The following is a 12,823-nucleotide window of genomic DNA, read 5'->3' on the forward strand; positions in this document are numbered from 1 at the left end:
CACTCTCTCTCTCTCTCCTACGCATGTCAACACATAACCGCCCTCCTCTCGTGTGCTGCCTCCGCTCCTGCTCAAAAACACAACAAAATTTTTTAAATGAATCATGCGTCTCGCATTCTGCATCGCTTGGCAACAGCACACACAAACAACATTTCTCTCTCTCTGTGTCTCACAACCACACAGTTCAATCTGGGTCAACTGTGTCAAAAAGCACAGCTCTGGGTTAAGTCATCCATCACCCCCTGTGGAGAAGAATGTTTAGTGGATCATGAGAGGATGTGGAAGCAGAACACTTAAGGTCTGAGGCAGTATCATTGCACAAGCCGTGCAGGACTGAACTTGGCATTTACCGTTGATACATCGCTCTACTTGTATTCTTTGACATGCCTCACGCTGCATGTTTTTTGTGACTGCTGCCATTTCTAACTTTAGCGGAGACAGAGATAATGGTCCGGATGTTTATCCATTAAACCCAACACTTGATTTCTCCATCATTATTAGTAGGGCCTTCCCTTTCCTTTACAGATCTGAAGTTTTCTTTGTTTTTTGGGGGGAAAAACATCCCAGAGAAACCTTGTAACAGCACATCTGTTTGGTTAACATAATACATTAATTCACTAAATAATTGATTCAAATAACACAAACCTTTTTTTATTCTGACTAGCAGCCATGGATTCTGTTTCAATAAAGTTTCCATTAAGATTTAATCTGGATGTACATGAACAGATAAAAATAAATTATTTCCCCCTACCAAAGCCCTGTGATTAAAACAACTGGAAATACAGTGCTACTGTAAGAAAAAGCTTCATCCTCCAAGGAGCAGGAGAATCACACATAGATTTGGATATTTTTTGTAAAATGTAAATCCTGACCTTATTGTGAGGTGATGTCATCTACAAGTAAAACGTTTAAAGCACCATCCTTAGTTAAAAGTGTAAGAACAAAAAAACGGTTCCATTTCATCACCCACTCTTCCTCACCTGCGACCTGAGCTGGCTGATGGGTTTCCAGTCTCGTCCAACCAGCTGAAGCGGTACTGTGGTCCCGTAGTGTTTCTGTTTTGCTGTTGCTCCGTGTTGAACAGTCATGCTCAAACGATTCCCTGCGAAGAAAAATAAACACTGCGTGTGAGAATACACAGAAAACCTCAGAGCGGTCGAGCTCAATTCCAAATTCCGTCCGTGTCTCTAAAACCCGACTGCGTCCATCTGCGTGGGTTAGGGTTAGGAAACAATGGGAACATTTTCTAAACGGATTTTGGACAAACAATACTGATTAGTAATTCCTCCCCGCCATTAAAGGCCCAGGCCTGGTGTTCATTATCCCCCATGTGAACACGACCTGACAGCACAGCTGCCTTACAATATGAGCCGTCACTTAAAACAAAATCACAGTACTTTGTACTTGACGTGTCACGCGCCACACAAAGAATTCTCTTTCAAATGTTGTCGTTTTCTCACAACCAGCAATTTTCTACGCTGACAAAACGCCATCTCCGACACGTCCCCTCCCTTCCTGCACACGTGTTCGCCTCCTTTTTTATAGTCTGTTGGTGGAACGCCATTAAGACACGAGTGGAACAGCACTAATCAGCACTCTCAGACATCAAGCAATGAAGAACCGCAGCCCGTGATGACAGCGTGTGACCCCCCTCTCCCCCCTTCTTGCTGCACAGATCTCCACAGTTCAGCGGCGTCATTGGGCGAGGAACCCGGAGGTTTGCTGGTGCTGCTGTGATGACTCTGCGGGCAAGTGTCCAGGATGCGGAGCGGGGATTAGACGTAGCTTTGGGCCATTGTTGCCAGCATGCTTTTATCTCCCCTCTCTCTGTGTTCTGACAGGGTGTTTAACCGCGCCCCAGAGAGGCTGGAGTTCTCCGAGCTCTCTGCGGTGCTGCTAGTCTTTTAAAAGGATATGTTTTTTTCCCCCCACCAAATCCAGACGTCGCCAAGCGTGCAGCCGGTGGATGGAAGCAGCCGCCATCGCGGAGAAAGCAGCTATGTGTAAATGAGAGAGAAGTGGGAGCAAATCGCTCCAAAGATGAGCACACACAAGAGTTTGAAACGCGAATGCATAGTGAGCCTCTGGAGGACGTGCCTAATAGGGTCCCTGCAGTAATCGGCTCCCCGCAGCAGGGAAGCGATTCCAAAGCTTGGGCGGGTGGGGGGTTGTCTATGCGCAAACATCTTAAATCAAATGTTTGCTTGGTGTTTTTCTTCCACTGATGCCATGGAGCATTTCCAAACAGCAGGCAAACAGATTTTAGTTTGAGAGTGATGTCAGCGGAATTGCGAGAAGTTATGGCGGGTGGTCTGAAGATAATTCAGGGTGTGTTTTGAACTTGGGACTTACTTACTTAGTTATCAATCCCATTTCAAATCACACATACACAAGAAACACGCTCGACGGGACAGAGATTATTATTACCAGCACATTCAAGGTCCTTCCTTTCGAGGTTCACATCATTTCGGTGCCTCGTGACTCACCCAACTAAATTGCTGAGTCTGCTTATTATCCGACATTAATAACCCAGGTCAGACCTCCTTCCCCCCCAATCCCCCTCCCTCCACTGAGCTTTTCTCTGGTTCTCCTCGGAGGGAAACCGCAACTCTGGAGTTCTTCACAGACCCGCAGCTGCTGATAGCGGTCAGAGTCAGAGGTGACCAGCTCAGCGGCCCTCGTCCAACCCCGGCCTGATGATGGGATGCAGGCTCCAGCAAGGAGCGAATCGGCATCACACAGGCACACACATACGCACACACACAAAAGCGGGAGAAGCATCCTATCCTCATTAGTACTAGAAAAGCACACTGTCTGGGGGAGGTGGGCATGCTGAGTAAGGGATCGCAGGACGACCGCTGTGAAAAATACGGATGGATAAAAACAACACATGAGGGGAAAACAGAGAGCAGTTGACAGAGAAAGGTCAAGTCCACATTGCGGTTAGAAAAAGCATTCAGACACACACACACACGCCCAAATGGAACAGCCCTTTTTGAGGCATGCTTCACATCAACTTTGAAGACTTGGTTCACAACCGTACGGCGTTTGGTCCCCCGACTTCAAAGAGTGAAAGTGAATGACCGTTTTGTTAATGTGGTGTGCGATGAGATTTAATTCCAGCCTACAAATGGCGCAATATTAGTGGAAACAGCGTGCAGGCTCAGTTCCTTTTTCCACATGCTTGGGAGAGAAAGTCGGTCCGGTCGGTGTGTGTGTGTGTGTGTGTGTGTGTGTGTGTGTGTGTGTGTGTGTGTGTGGCTGTGCTCCGGTGGAGTGTGTAAGTGGGTTTTGTTAGCTAGAATGTTATAAGCGCCACCAGAAGCATTAAGGGAGCAGTAAACGTGGCACCGGAGCCCAAAGCCTTATTTATAAGTTCAATAAAGGAGAATGTAAACAAAAGGTCTTAATAAAGCAGAGTTCTGGCCATGTTCGGCTCCCTTTGTGCAGCAGCAATACAAAAGGAGAGTTTGTGCCATTTATATTGCCTCAATAAAGTCAAATGCTAGGTGGGCGGATTGTGTGCGAGTGTACGTGGAATCGGTGTTGTGAGTGTTTGTTCTTGTGTGGGTGACTGTGATTCAGACTTATGACTGGATTAAGAAACTCATTTGTCATTCCCTGGCAGTGTTGTTTAGCAGAAATAAATAAATGTATTATACACTGTATGTATGATCATTGTTTGGATGGTTTAGTATCCCACTCGAATGAAGAATGGATTAAGTTATTTGGAACCTGGCATCAGCTAAATCTGGTGAAGTTGTGTTACGATTAACAACACAGAAATGTGACAAACACGACAAGATTTTTTCACTCAAAGTTGTGATATACTTTATATGAGAAGGGAGATCTTACATGGCCCATCAACTGCTTTCATTCAGGTGGTAACTTCCGGGTCCAAAAAAGTGAAGCCAGTGTGAATGTGCCTTAAAGTCTTCTTAACTACAGAGAGACATCTTCATTTGAGTAAATGATGCTTTCATTGGAAATAGACAATAAAACTGTTCTACAGGTCATGTCTACCTTACTTGTTCCTTATGTCACATCTGTTAGCAAGAAAACAAGATGGCGACCGCCCCAAATGCCAAACTCAAGAGTCCACAAACCAACGGGTAAAGTCTTGGTGATTCGTCCACTTATTAGATATAGTCTCTGTTTTGTTCACTCTTTTCCTTCTTAGTAAATACAGCTTTTCACAACTAAAAACTACTAAAATGATAAAAGGAACAACTTTGTTTGAACTCCTCGCAGACGCATGGAACTTATGAAGCGGGGGGAGGGATGTCTCGGCCATGAGGGGTCATAAGCCAAAGGGTAAGTAACTTGGCGTCTAGGTCAGTGATTGGCATCTCGGATTGTGACCCTTTTAAAAACGCAGGGTACTTCTTGCGTTACGTTGGAGACACAAAAAGGCTAAATTATCTGGAAGAACAATTGAGATGTTATTAGACAACACAACACTTTTTAACCAAATTTGGGGTCTGTTTCAACTTCAATAGCTGGTCTTGTAAACTCGATCAGTGTTTGCTGGGCCACTCAACCGTTCCTAATGATATTTCACAGTGAATCTATCCCAGCAGCACCCCCAAATGAGTGCATTCTCCACAGCCTGCTGGTCCCAGGGAACATATGATGACCTTCCTTTTAGTTCTTTGCAGATGTCAAGACGTTCTTTCTTATTGCTCTTTCACAACTCCAGCCCCTCTCTGCCCCCCCTCACCGAAACAAACCAACAACTGTTCGGCTTTATTAAACCCAAGAGCCTGCTTCCATTGCAACCAACTTGCAACTCGCTCCTTGACAGTCAGCCATGACATAATATATTCATAACAATCTTTGCTTTTCCAACCCAAACGGCCGGCTGTCTGCACACTTGATGAGGCCGTGCCCCCCTACATGTGCACAGGGTTCTCACTGAGATGGGATACAGACTGCACATGCATAGACACAGCAATAAAGAGCACCCCTAATCACAATCCCCCTTTGTGTTATGGCTGGCGAAGGAAAAGCACACAAGGACACACTCCAAAGTCACGTTGAGAGCAATTCTCTCGGATCTTGAGAATGTACGATTTAAAAAACGAAAAACAATGCCTTTGGCAGCTTGAATGACACTCTTTTGAATGGTAGGGAAAGAAATGCGGGGGAGACGTGATTCCAGCATCGTTTGACATGGGTGGACAATGTTTGGAAGGAAATGGGCTTGAAATAAGAGCATGTGGAACTAATTAGGGAAGAGTGGTGAGTTTAAATTGGCCAGATTCGACTCAAGGTATGACACAATGAAGACAAAAAAAAGGTTAAAAAGTTCCCTGTAACGCGTTCCATATGAAAATGTGCTCCTGATAAAGCAAATCAAATACCATGATCACTTTCTCTGCATCACGAGCGTGTCTTGTATGGATTTGATGTCTTTAATCAGAGCCCTGACTGGATTGGGGATTTGATCCAGCAAAATATTCTGAGCCAAAGGTTGGTTCAGCCCATGGGGGGGGGGCAGTTGATTTTGTTTATTGCTACTATTGTTCCTTTTATAATGGATGATTGACAGCTATACTACAAATTAAATGTATCCCCCATCAATGTGGGCAGATTATGCTAATTCAAACAGAATGGTGATTGGGAGTAGGCAGAAGGTCTTTCACAAATGACATCAGAGATAAAAGCAATGAACTCCACTGGCTTGCCTTGTTTCTTTCTCACATTCAACATCTTTTTAGGCATGTGATGAACCATAATTATCATTCTTGATGGAGAAATTATGGATCCCTTATTTATAAACTTGTGAAAATGCCCTTCTCGGGTTCAGATGTATTCCAATTGCTTGTTTTGATTAACCAACAGTCCCAACCAAACATACTCAATTTCAATTTATTAGTGCAGAACCCACTTTTTTAAAATAGAAATTGGTAAGTAGGTTTATACTGGATTTATCAAGAACTAAATATGAAACAAATGTGAAAAATTCACCTGTTTTCATGTCTTAAATTGGAGCATTTGCTACTTTTTTGTGATTATAAAAATAATCTCTTTGGGACTGCAGATCCATCAAAACAAGCAATTTCAGGATGTCTCTTTGGTCTCTGGGGATTCGCATTTATCACAAGTATGTGACATTTGAAAGACTAAAAATACACAAATGATTTGTTGTTGAAAATAACTATTACTCAAAGCCCTAGATAAGATCAAACTGAGAAATGAAAGGAGCAGCCGATCCTCACATTGAGGAAGCAAGACTCCATGTTCTGTTGATCACTTGTCAACCAATCTTCACCTTGCTCCTTCTTCACAGAGCAGGGTTCACGGGGATTACAGAGAAAAGGGGAAAAGTGCCTGCTAATCTTGGCTTGACTCCACAGTAAACATTTGAACCATTGGCGGGACATTATGTCAACACCTTGAGGGGTGCAGTAGTAAAACCCTGTAGTTGACATCATGGTAATGGGATTCTGCACAAAGTGGAGAGAGGGTCTCCTTAAATTAAATCTAATGGTGTAGCAGTGTGTCAAAAGTCACAGCTCTGAGAGCTGTTAATGGTTTGGATTTGTAGGCGGTTTATTTCTCTTCGAGCGTTGTCGGGGTCATAATCAAGCCGTTTAACACTGGGCTCCCTCTACTGGCAAATTGCTCTTTTGTGTTCCCTCTCTTCCTGTCTCCCTACCCCCACCGTGTATAATAAACCCATTTACTGTCACGTTGGGCATGATGTCAGCACATAATTACTCTACGGGAAATAGATGATCCTGCAGCAAAAAGAATCCCCCCCTCGGCCCCAGCGGGACGTTAATGTCGTCCGAGAACCAGTGCAGTTGAGCCCGCCAGGCGGGTGAAACCGTAACCCCCCCCCCGACCCCCGCTGCGATGGCTGCGCCTGCTGCATTGGAGCCTCCGCGTGTGCCATAGCAACTAAAGGTCAGAGCTTCTGCAGCAGAGCTGTGTGAAAGCATGTTAATGCGGCCGCTATGATGGATTTACTTCACGGGAAGCACATGCCTGGCTCACATTGGTAGACTACAGCCCCCACCAGAAGGGCAGAGAGAAAGTGTGTGGGAGTAGGGTGGGGAGGGGAGGAGGGTCGGCTGCTGTGTCATCACAGATTTTCAAGACATTGTACAGTACGCAGTGGCATTAATTTGTTGATGCAACACTTGTTTTTGATATTCCAATCCTATTCATTTAAGTCACCTCAAGACATCGGCTTGAGCTCTGGATTTTATAGTTTGCCAAGTGCAATTTTTCCCAAAATAATGGAAAAAGGACTCAAATCTTAGAATGGTCAATGTTCTACTTGAAATGTTTGCCTTTATTTGTAACTATTTGACGCACTGCTGGCTCTGCTGCACTGAAACATCCTTTGCGAGTTTGCCCAGGTTGAGAAAGACAACTCAGAGTGACGCAGACAAAGCAGAGCTCTTCCTGAATCCTCCCCAGGTAGGAGCTGGCCCTGACTTGCCTTCCTCATTGAAGAATAGAGACCCGCGATCTGGGTGGATGATGCGTGCTCGGATGGAAACTAGATGAAGGCCATCTGAGAAGAAAACATTTGCTTTTCAAATCTCAGTGGAAGACTGCAAGCTTGGATGTTCACAATGAATCAATCTGCATGGGGAGCGATCCCCTCGGCTTCTAAAGTGTAAAGCTTGTTCATTTGGAATTGCAATAACTGTTCTTGATTCTATTATCGGTGCTTTCAGGGTTAGTAACAAGTGTAAATGCTGATGTGATTTTCAAGCAAACAAAATGAATGAAAAAACAAGATCAATGTCAAATGTATAATGTCGGTTTCTAATTAAAAATTGTTTTGCACAAGGTAATGTCTGTTAAAACTCTGTGAGCCACAATGACTGTTAAGTCAAACATACATTCTTTTCTTCTCTTCTGCCTTTATGCCTGAAGAGCGAGATATTTTGTTGAGTGGGTGAAAACCAAAAAGAGACACACGTCTCCGGATGAATGCTATGAATGCAACAACCTTTAAGAGGTGACATTTTTTAATTGTGATAGCTGAAAAAAAAGCACAGGAGAAACCCCATCCTTGAATCTTCTAACATTAGAAGTGTCTCAGGCTGTTGCATTTGTTGAGGGAACCAGCTCGCAGAACAGAAAAAAAAACCTCAACCTGCTAATCTGAATGGAATCCAGTCGTTATTAGTTCTCCTCGTGGCCAGAGACAGCGCTACCTCACATTAAACCCCATATGTTATTCACATGCTCCGACTCAAGCAGCCCACAGGAACTGCCCCCTGTACAGTGGGCCTATATGGGGTGGAACTTGAACCAACCCAGATAGACTTGACACTGAAGAGAGACATCGGAGCCAACTGGGCACTCTGTCCAGACAGAGAAAGAAGACGCTCGGGGGGGTTCAACTCTGACCCGACTGGGGTGTGAAAGTCCAATGAGAAAGTCCAGAGCCAGCATCGGGTTTCAGCCTGTGTGTTAAGCATTTGTTGCGGGAGAAAGGGAGGGAGAGAGGGGGGGGGGGGGGGGGGGGGGGGTGTCAAATGAGTCCAAAGCAGCTCTGAAGAAATCAATGCAACACATGTAGGGTTAGGCCATATGAGCAAACATCCCCACTGCACGGCAGCAACTGGTTGATCAATCTTACTTAAGCACCACCGCATATCGGCCAACTCTTCCCACCGGCCTCCTAGAATTGACTACCCTGAATAGCTCATTTTAAATATCTGATGCCATCGACACTCAGAATATCCTAAATGCGCGTGACGCAAGATGGGTCACATCACGGCCACGAGGTATCTCTTGGGGACGACACTGTTTGCTCAGGGAATTTTTTTTACTAAGGTCCAAAAAACACAGTCTCAGCTCAACTTTCATTTGTGTGAGCGCGCAGCACGCGAGCCGCATGCAGCGCTGGAGGCAGACAAGAGTCACGTCGGCTGGATCAGTGGGATAAAGCTGGCTAATAAATACCGGGCTGACGCTAAGTGTGTCAACCATCGGAGGCAATCACTCACAAATGATCCCCGGCAGGCAGCGCGAGGAGAACGGTGTCACACAACATGAAAGCATACACGATGTTGCATGGAGCTGAATTGCTCCATCTGTCCTTAGCAGCCTTGACTTTCTGACAGCAAACCAAAATGTTTTTCAAAGAAAAAAGAGAACTAGGGATTTCTACCCATTTTGCTTTAAAATGCAAACTTTAAACTTAAACTAAAGTTTAAAAGCATCACCCTGCATTTCACACCATTGATTTGATTTGCCTTTTAAATGGAGCCCCCTTTGTGCCTTTTGTGCCCCTGCTTTCATTCAGCTCCACCTGCTTCCATATCCATCGCCCTCAGGCCTGACTCTCCCCCAGCCAATCTGGTAAGCACGATGAGACGACCTATGATGCCCTTAGCCCAAGGATGATTTTAAAAGGGTCTGATCCCACTAGAGCGAAACCCATCAATGCAAACTACTGATGGCGATGAGCTGCTGATGAATAAATCAACAACTTCCCTTGTGCTTTGATCACAGTTTTACACCTTTTCCTTTTTCCTGGTAATTCATTCCCATCACGTGTCAGATGTGGTGTTTTTTTGTGGGAACTCCTCATGACTGGGATCTCATGAGCCATGCCCCAAAGAGTTGCAACCAGTGGGACCAAACACACGCTGACGTCACATTTGTACATCTCCTCTCTGTCGAGCAGCACACATTTGCCATGTGTGGCTTACTGGCTGTCATAGTCATAATAAACAGCTTTACAGGTCAACAATGTAACTTTTATTGTATGTTTTCCACCAAAATAACACTGTAATTCATCCATAATTGAAGTGCCCTAAAAACCTGAAGTGTGCCTTAAGCGCCCGCCAAAGGTACCAGTGGTACCAGAGATTAGCATCATCCATTATACAGAGCCTCTCCTTTCCTCTGAGAGGACCGCGAACTCAAATGGGATGCTCCGCATCTCACACACAACAGATCTAGAGGAGAGAATGGTCGACTCTGGAGATGTTACCAAGCCATGTGTTATAGATGTGGAAGACAAAAGCTTTCAAGAAACATGATCAGCTAAAAAGGTGAGACCGAAGAATAAATGGGAATAGACACATGTTGGCAAAATGCACTACATGCAGACAGGTGAAGGTTTAAATTTGATATTGGCTTGATTCAAAATATAAATTGCAAAAACAAAACAAAAAACATCTATGGACTACTTCTGCACAAAGATCTTGCCTATAATAAGCAGAACCAAGACACTTGCACATCCTGTTGACCTCTTACCTTCAGTAGATCTGGAGAAAACGGGGACAGAGATACATAAAGCCTGAAGTGCTGTCAAAAGAACTAACTTCAGACACCAGAGGTTCATGATGCCCGGCTGAACGTGGCTGTCCAACTGTTTCACTGCAGCGCAACCATAACACAATCCAACAACAGCTGATACGCAAGTCTCCCACCCCCTCAAAAAAAGAGAAAAAAGGACTGAAATACGATCGAGCGTATGAGGGAGGGGGGGGCTTTAGGAAATCCCGGGGACAGCTGATTCAACCCGGTGCGCCTTCCCCATTCACAGATGTCCGAGTCCAAAGCTGACGCAAAAACAAAAAAAAACTATAAGAATAAATGTTAGGTAAATGAGGAGCAACCTGTGAAAAGATTCACAAAACACTCGACACAAGCCGCTGCTGTCTCAGTCGCCCACTGGAATGGCATCAATTCCGGGGCAATTACTCGCGAGGAGTGTTGTCTTATGCGCGGGTACCATGTGCTTCAATGGAACTCTCCGCGAGGTCCTAGCGCCTGCGTCTCCCGCGATTTAGAGAGCAAGCTGGCGGAAGTAAAGTAGCACATTATCCTGTTACAGGTAGCAAAATAAAGCCCTCAAAAGAGAATTTGAATGGACTTTTGCGATACTTTTCGTTTTACAATACGGTTTAAATAAAGAACGTACGTGACGAAAAACGACTGAAAAGACCGAAAAAGACAGAAAGAATTCAAATCACACTTTTAATCACACTGTAACGTTCCGTGCCGATAAGCAGACACGCTACAATACGTTAGCAAATCATGTATTATTTGTTTCCTTGATTTAAGATTATTGCTGTCAAATTGCAGAAGACCCACACACTAAAATGATTGTAAAGTGTAAAGAACAGGGCGATAAGGTAGTGTTTTATTTTGTAGGCAAACAACTTTTCCGGACTTTCTTTTATGTGTTGTTCAACTTGACTCAAATTGGTTTGGCGATAGAAGCCCACATCAGGTCTAAATTCATTTGTATTTCAGACTACCAATGCCTCATTTACAGATGTTAATATACGTGCATGCAATGCATACACAATACAGATAGAATTCCATCAAACGAAAAACAATTATTGTTGTATAGATATGCATGGGGAAGCTGGGTAACATGTGTCCTGATCCTGTTCTCTATATATCTATATACAGTATATCTCTTATATATATGTCTTAGCATGTGATGATACGCGCGCGTGTGTGTGTTCGCGTGTGCTTCGGGTCACTCAAGACTCATCGTGACAATAATATGCTGCATGATAGTCTATTCACTGTGTAAAGAAAAGCATGCCATGAGCTTGAAAATATCTTAATATATCTGAATCAATGTATCCATGAGACTTATATGCAGCTACTCAAATTGTCATCACAGCACCAAAGGAGAAGCATTTGAAGATCACCGTACATGGACATGTGCTTGACATGGCCCAATTCAACACTACACTGTGGCTCAGTCTATTCATTGTGCGCTCCCCCGCAGTGCACCACATGATCCATCCGCTCAGGGAGGGAAAGAGGCAGAAAACAGGCAGGTGTCCACCTGCAGGCCGCGTTCCTGAAAGCTGTTTCCCCAGAAACAAAGAAAGAAGAAAAGGATAGTGCATGTACGATAGTTTCCTGGTAAGAGCAGTGTGCTCATAGAATGAAGACTTCAGGTAAAGTCCCAGTAGCATATCGAATTGTTGCCTAACATCGCTTGAAATGAGAACTTTAGGGTGAAGCCCAGTGTCATAAAACCATGATTCCTCTAAGGTCTCTTTTTAGGTTCAAATATGAAAGGAAATAAAACACCACTGAGGAGTATGTTTCTGCATGCTGATTCCACTGGAACTTTACAAAGCTGTTTTTCTGCTCTTTTTAAGAACCAGGATGCTTGAAGGAAGATAAGTCGCAGAGAGGAGTAGGCAGTAAAATATGAATTTGTGTAGGTGTGCGAGGGACAGATAACACAATGATAAATCAGGACTTCTTGGAAATTATTCCATCGTAGTCTCCATTTTTGTGTTCGTGCAGTTTTGGTGGAAAAAAAACTTTCACCAGGGCTTGAAGACAAACATTTTATGGTCACATTGGAAGAAAACTGAACAACAGATGTAAACACATGTAAACATAACTCAAACACAAAATACACAGGATGGAATTCCCATAGAAAATACTCAAAGCTAAATAATTGTATCAACTGTGAAACCCTCTGAAAATCACCTTCTTCAAGCAGCAGTCATGGTTCCCAGTTATCCATTTTAGAAAGACAGACACAATTATGATCCATCAATAATGACATCCTGTCATCCAAAAATACCCACGCGTACATGTGCACTGAAAAGGAAAAAGGTTTACAAAAAACAGACATCTCTCTTCTCCAAGACATCTGTGCAAATTTAGATGGATGAAACAGCTGGACTATGAAGTAACTCCAACTTAGAGGCTAATGAGCAAAATAACAATTAGGAATAATGAAGAACATCTGCTCTGTTGTGTGTTATTTAAAATATATGTATACATTCCCACATCTCACTTCAGATTTATGTCATTTTGTTGAGCACGGATCTGGATCCGGGAAAATCCAAAATCT

At 43.9% G+C, this 12,823-nt stretch overlaps 1 protein-coding gene across 2 annotated transcripts in view; it reads right to left on the reverse strand.

Moving 5' to 3' along the window:
• LOC119212506 (disintegrin and metalloproteinase domain-containing protein 12-like) overlaps nucleotides 1-10,706 on the reverse strand; it is a 61,812-nt gene extending 51,106 nt beyond the window's left edge. For both annotated transcript variants that reach the window (XM_037462961.2, XM_037462959.2), the window contains exons 1-2: nucleotides 10,237-10,706; nucleotides 981-1,102 (exon numbers count right to left, since the gene is read on the reverse strand). In XM_037462961.2, the coding sequence (XP_037318858.2) occupies nucleotides 981-1,102; nucleotides 10,237-10,324 (210 nt within the window). In that variant the 5' untranslated portion in view covers nucleotides 10,325-10,706. The remainder of the gene's footprint in view (nucleotides 1-980; nucleotides 1,103-10,236) is intronic.
• Nucleotides 10,707-12,823: the final 2,117 nt, after the last annotated feature.

Source organism: Pungitius pungitius, chromosome 21 (assembly GCF_949316345.1).
Source record: "Pungitius pungitius chromosome 21, fPunPun2.1, whole genome shotgun sequence".
Classification (NCBI taxonomy): domain Eukaryota; kingdom Metazoa; phylum Chordata; class Actinopteri; order Perciformes; family Gasterosteidae; genus Pungitius; species Pungitius pungitius.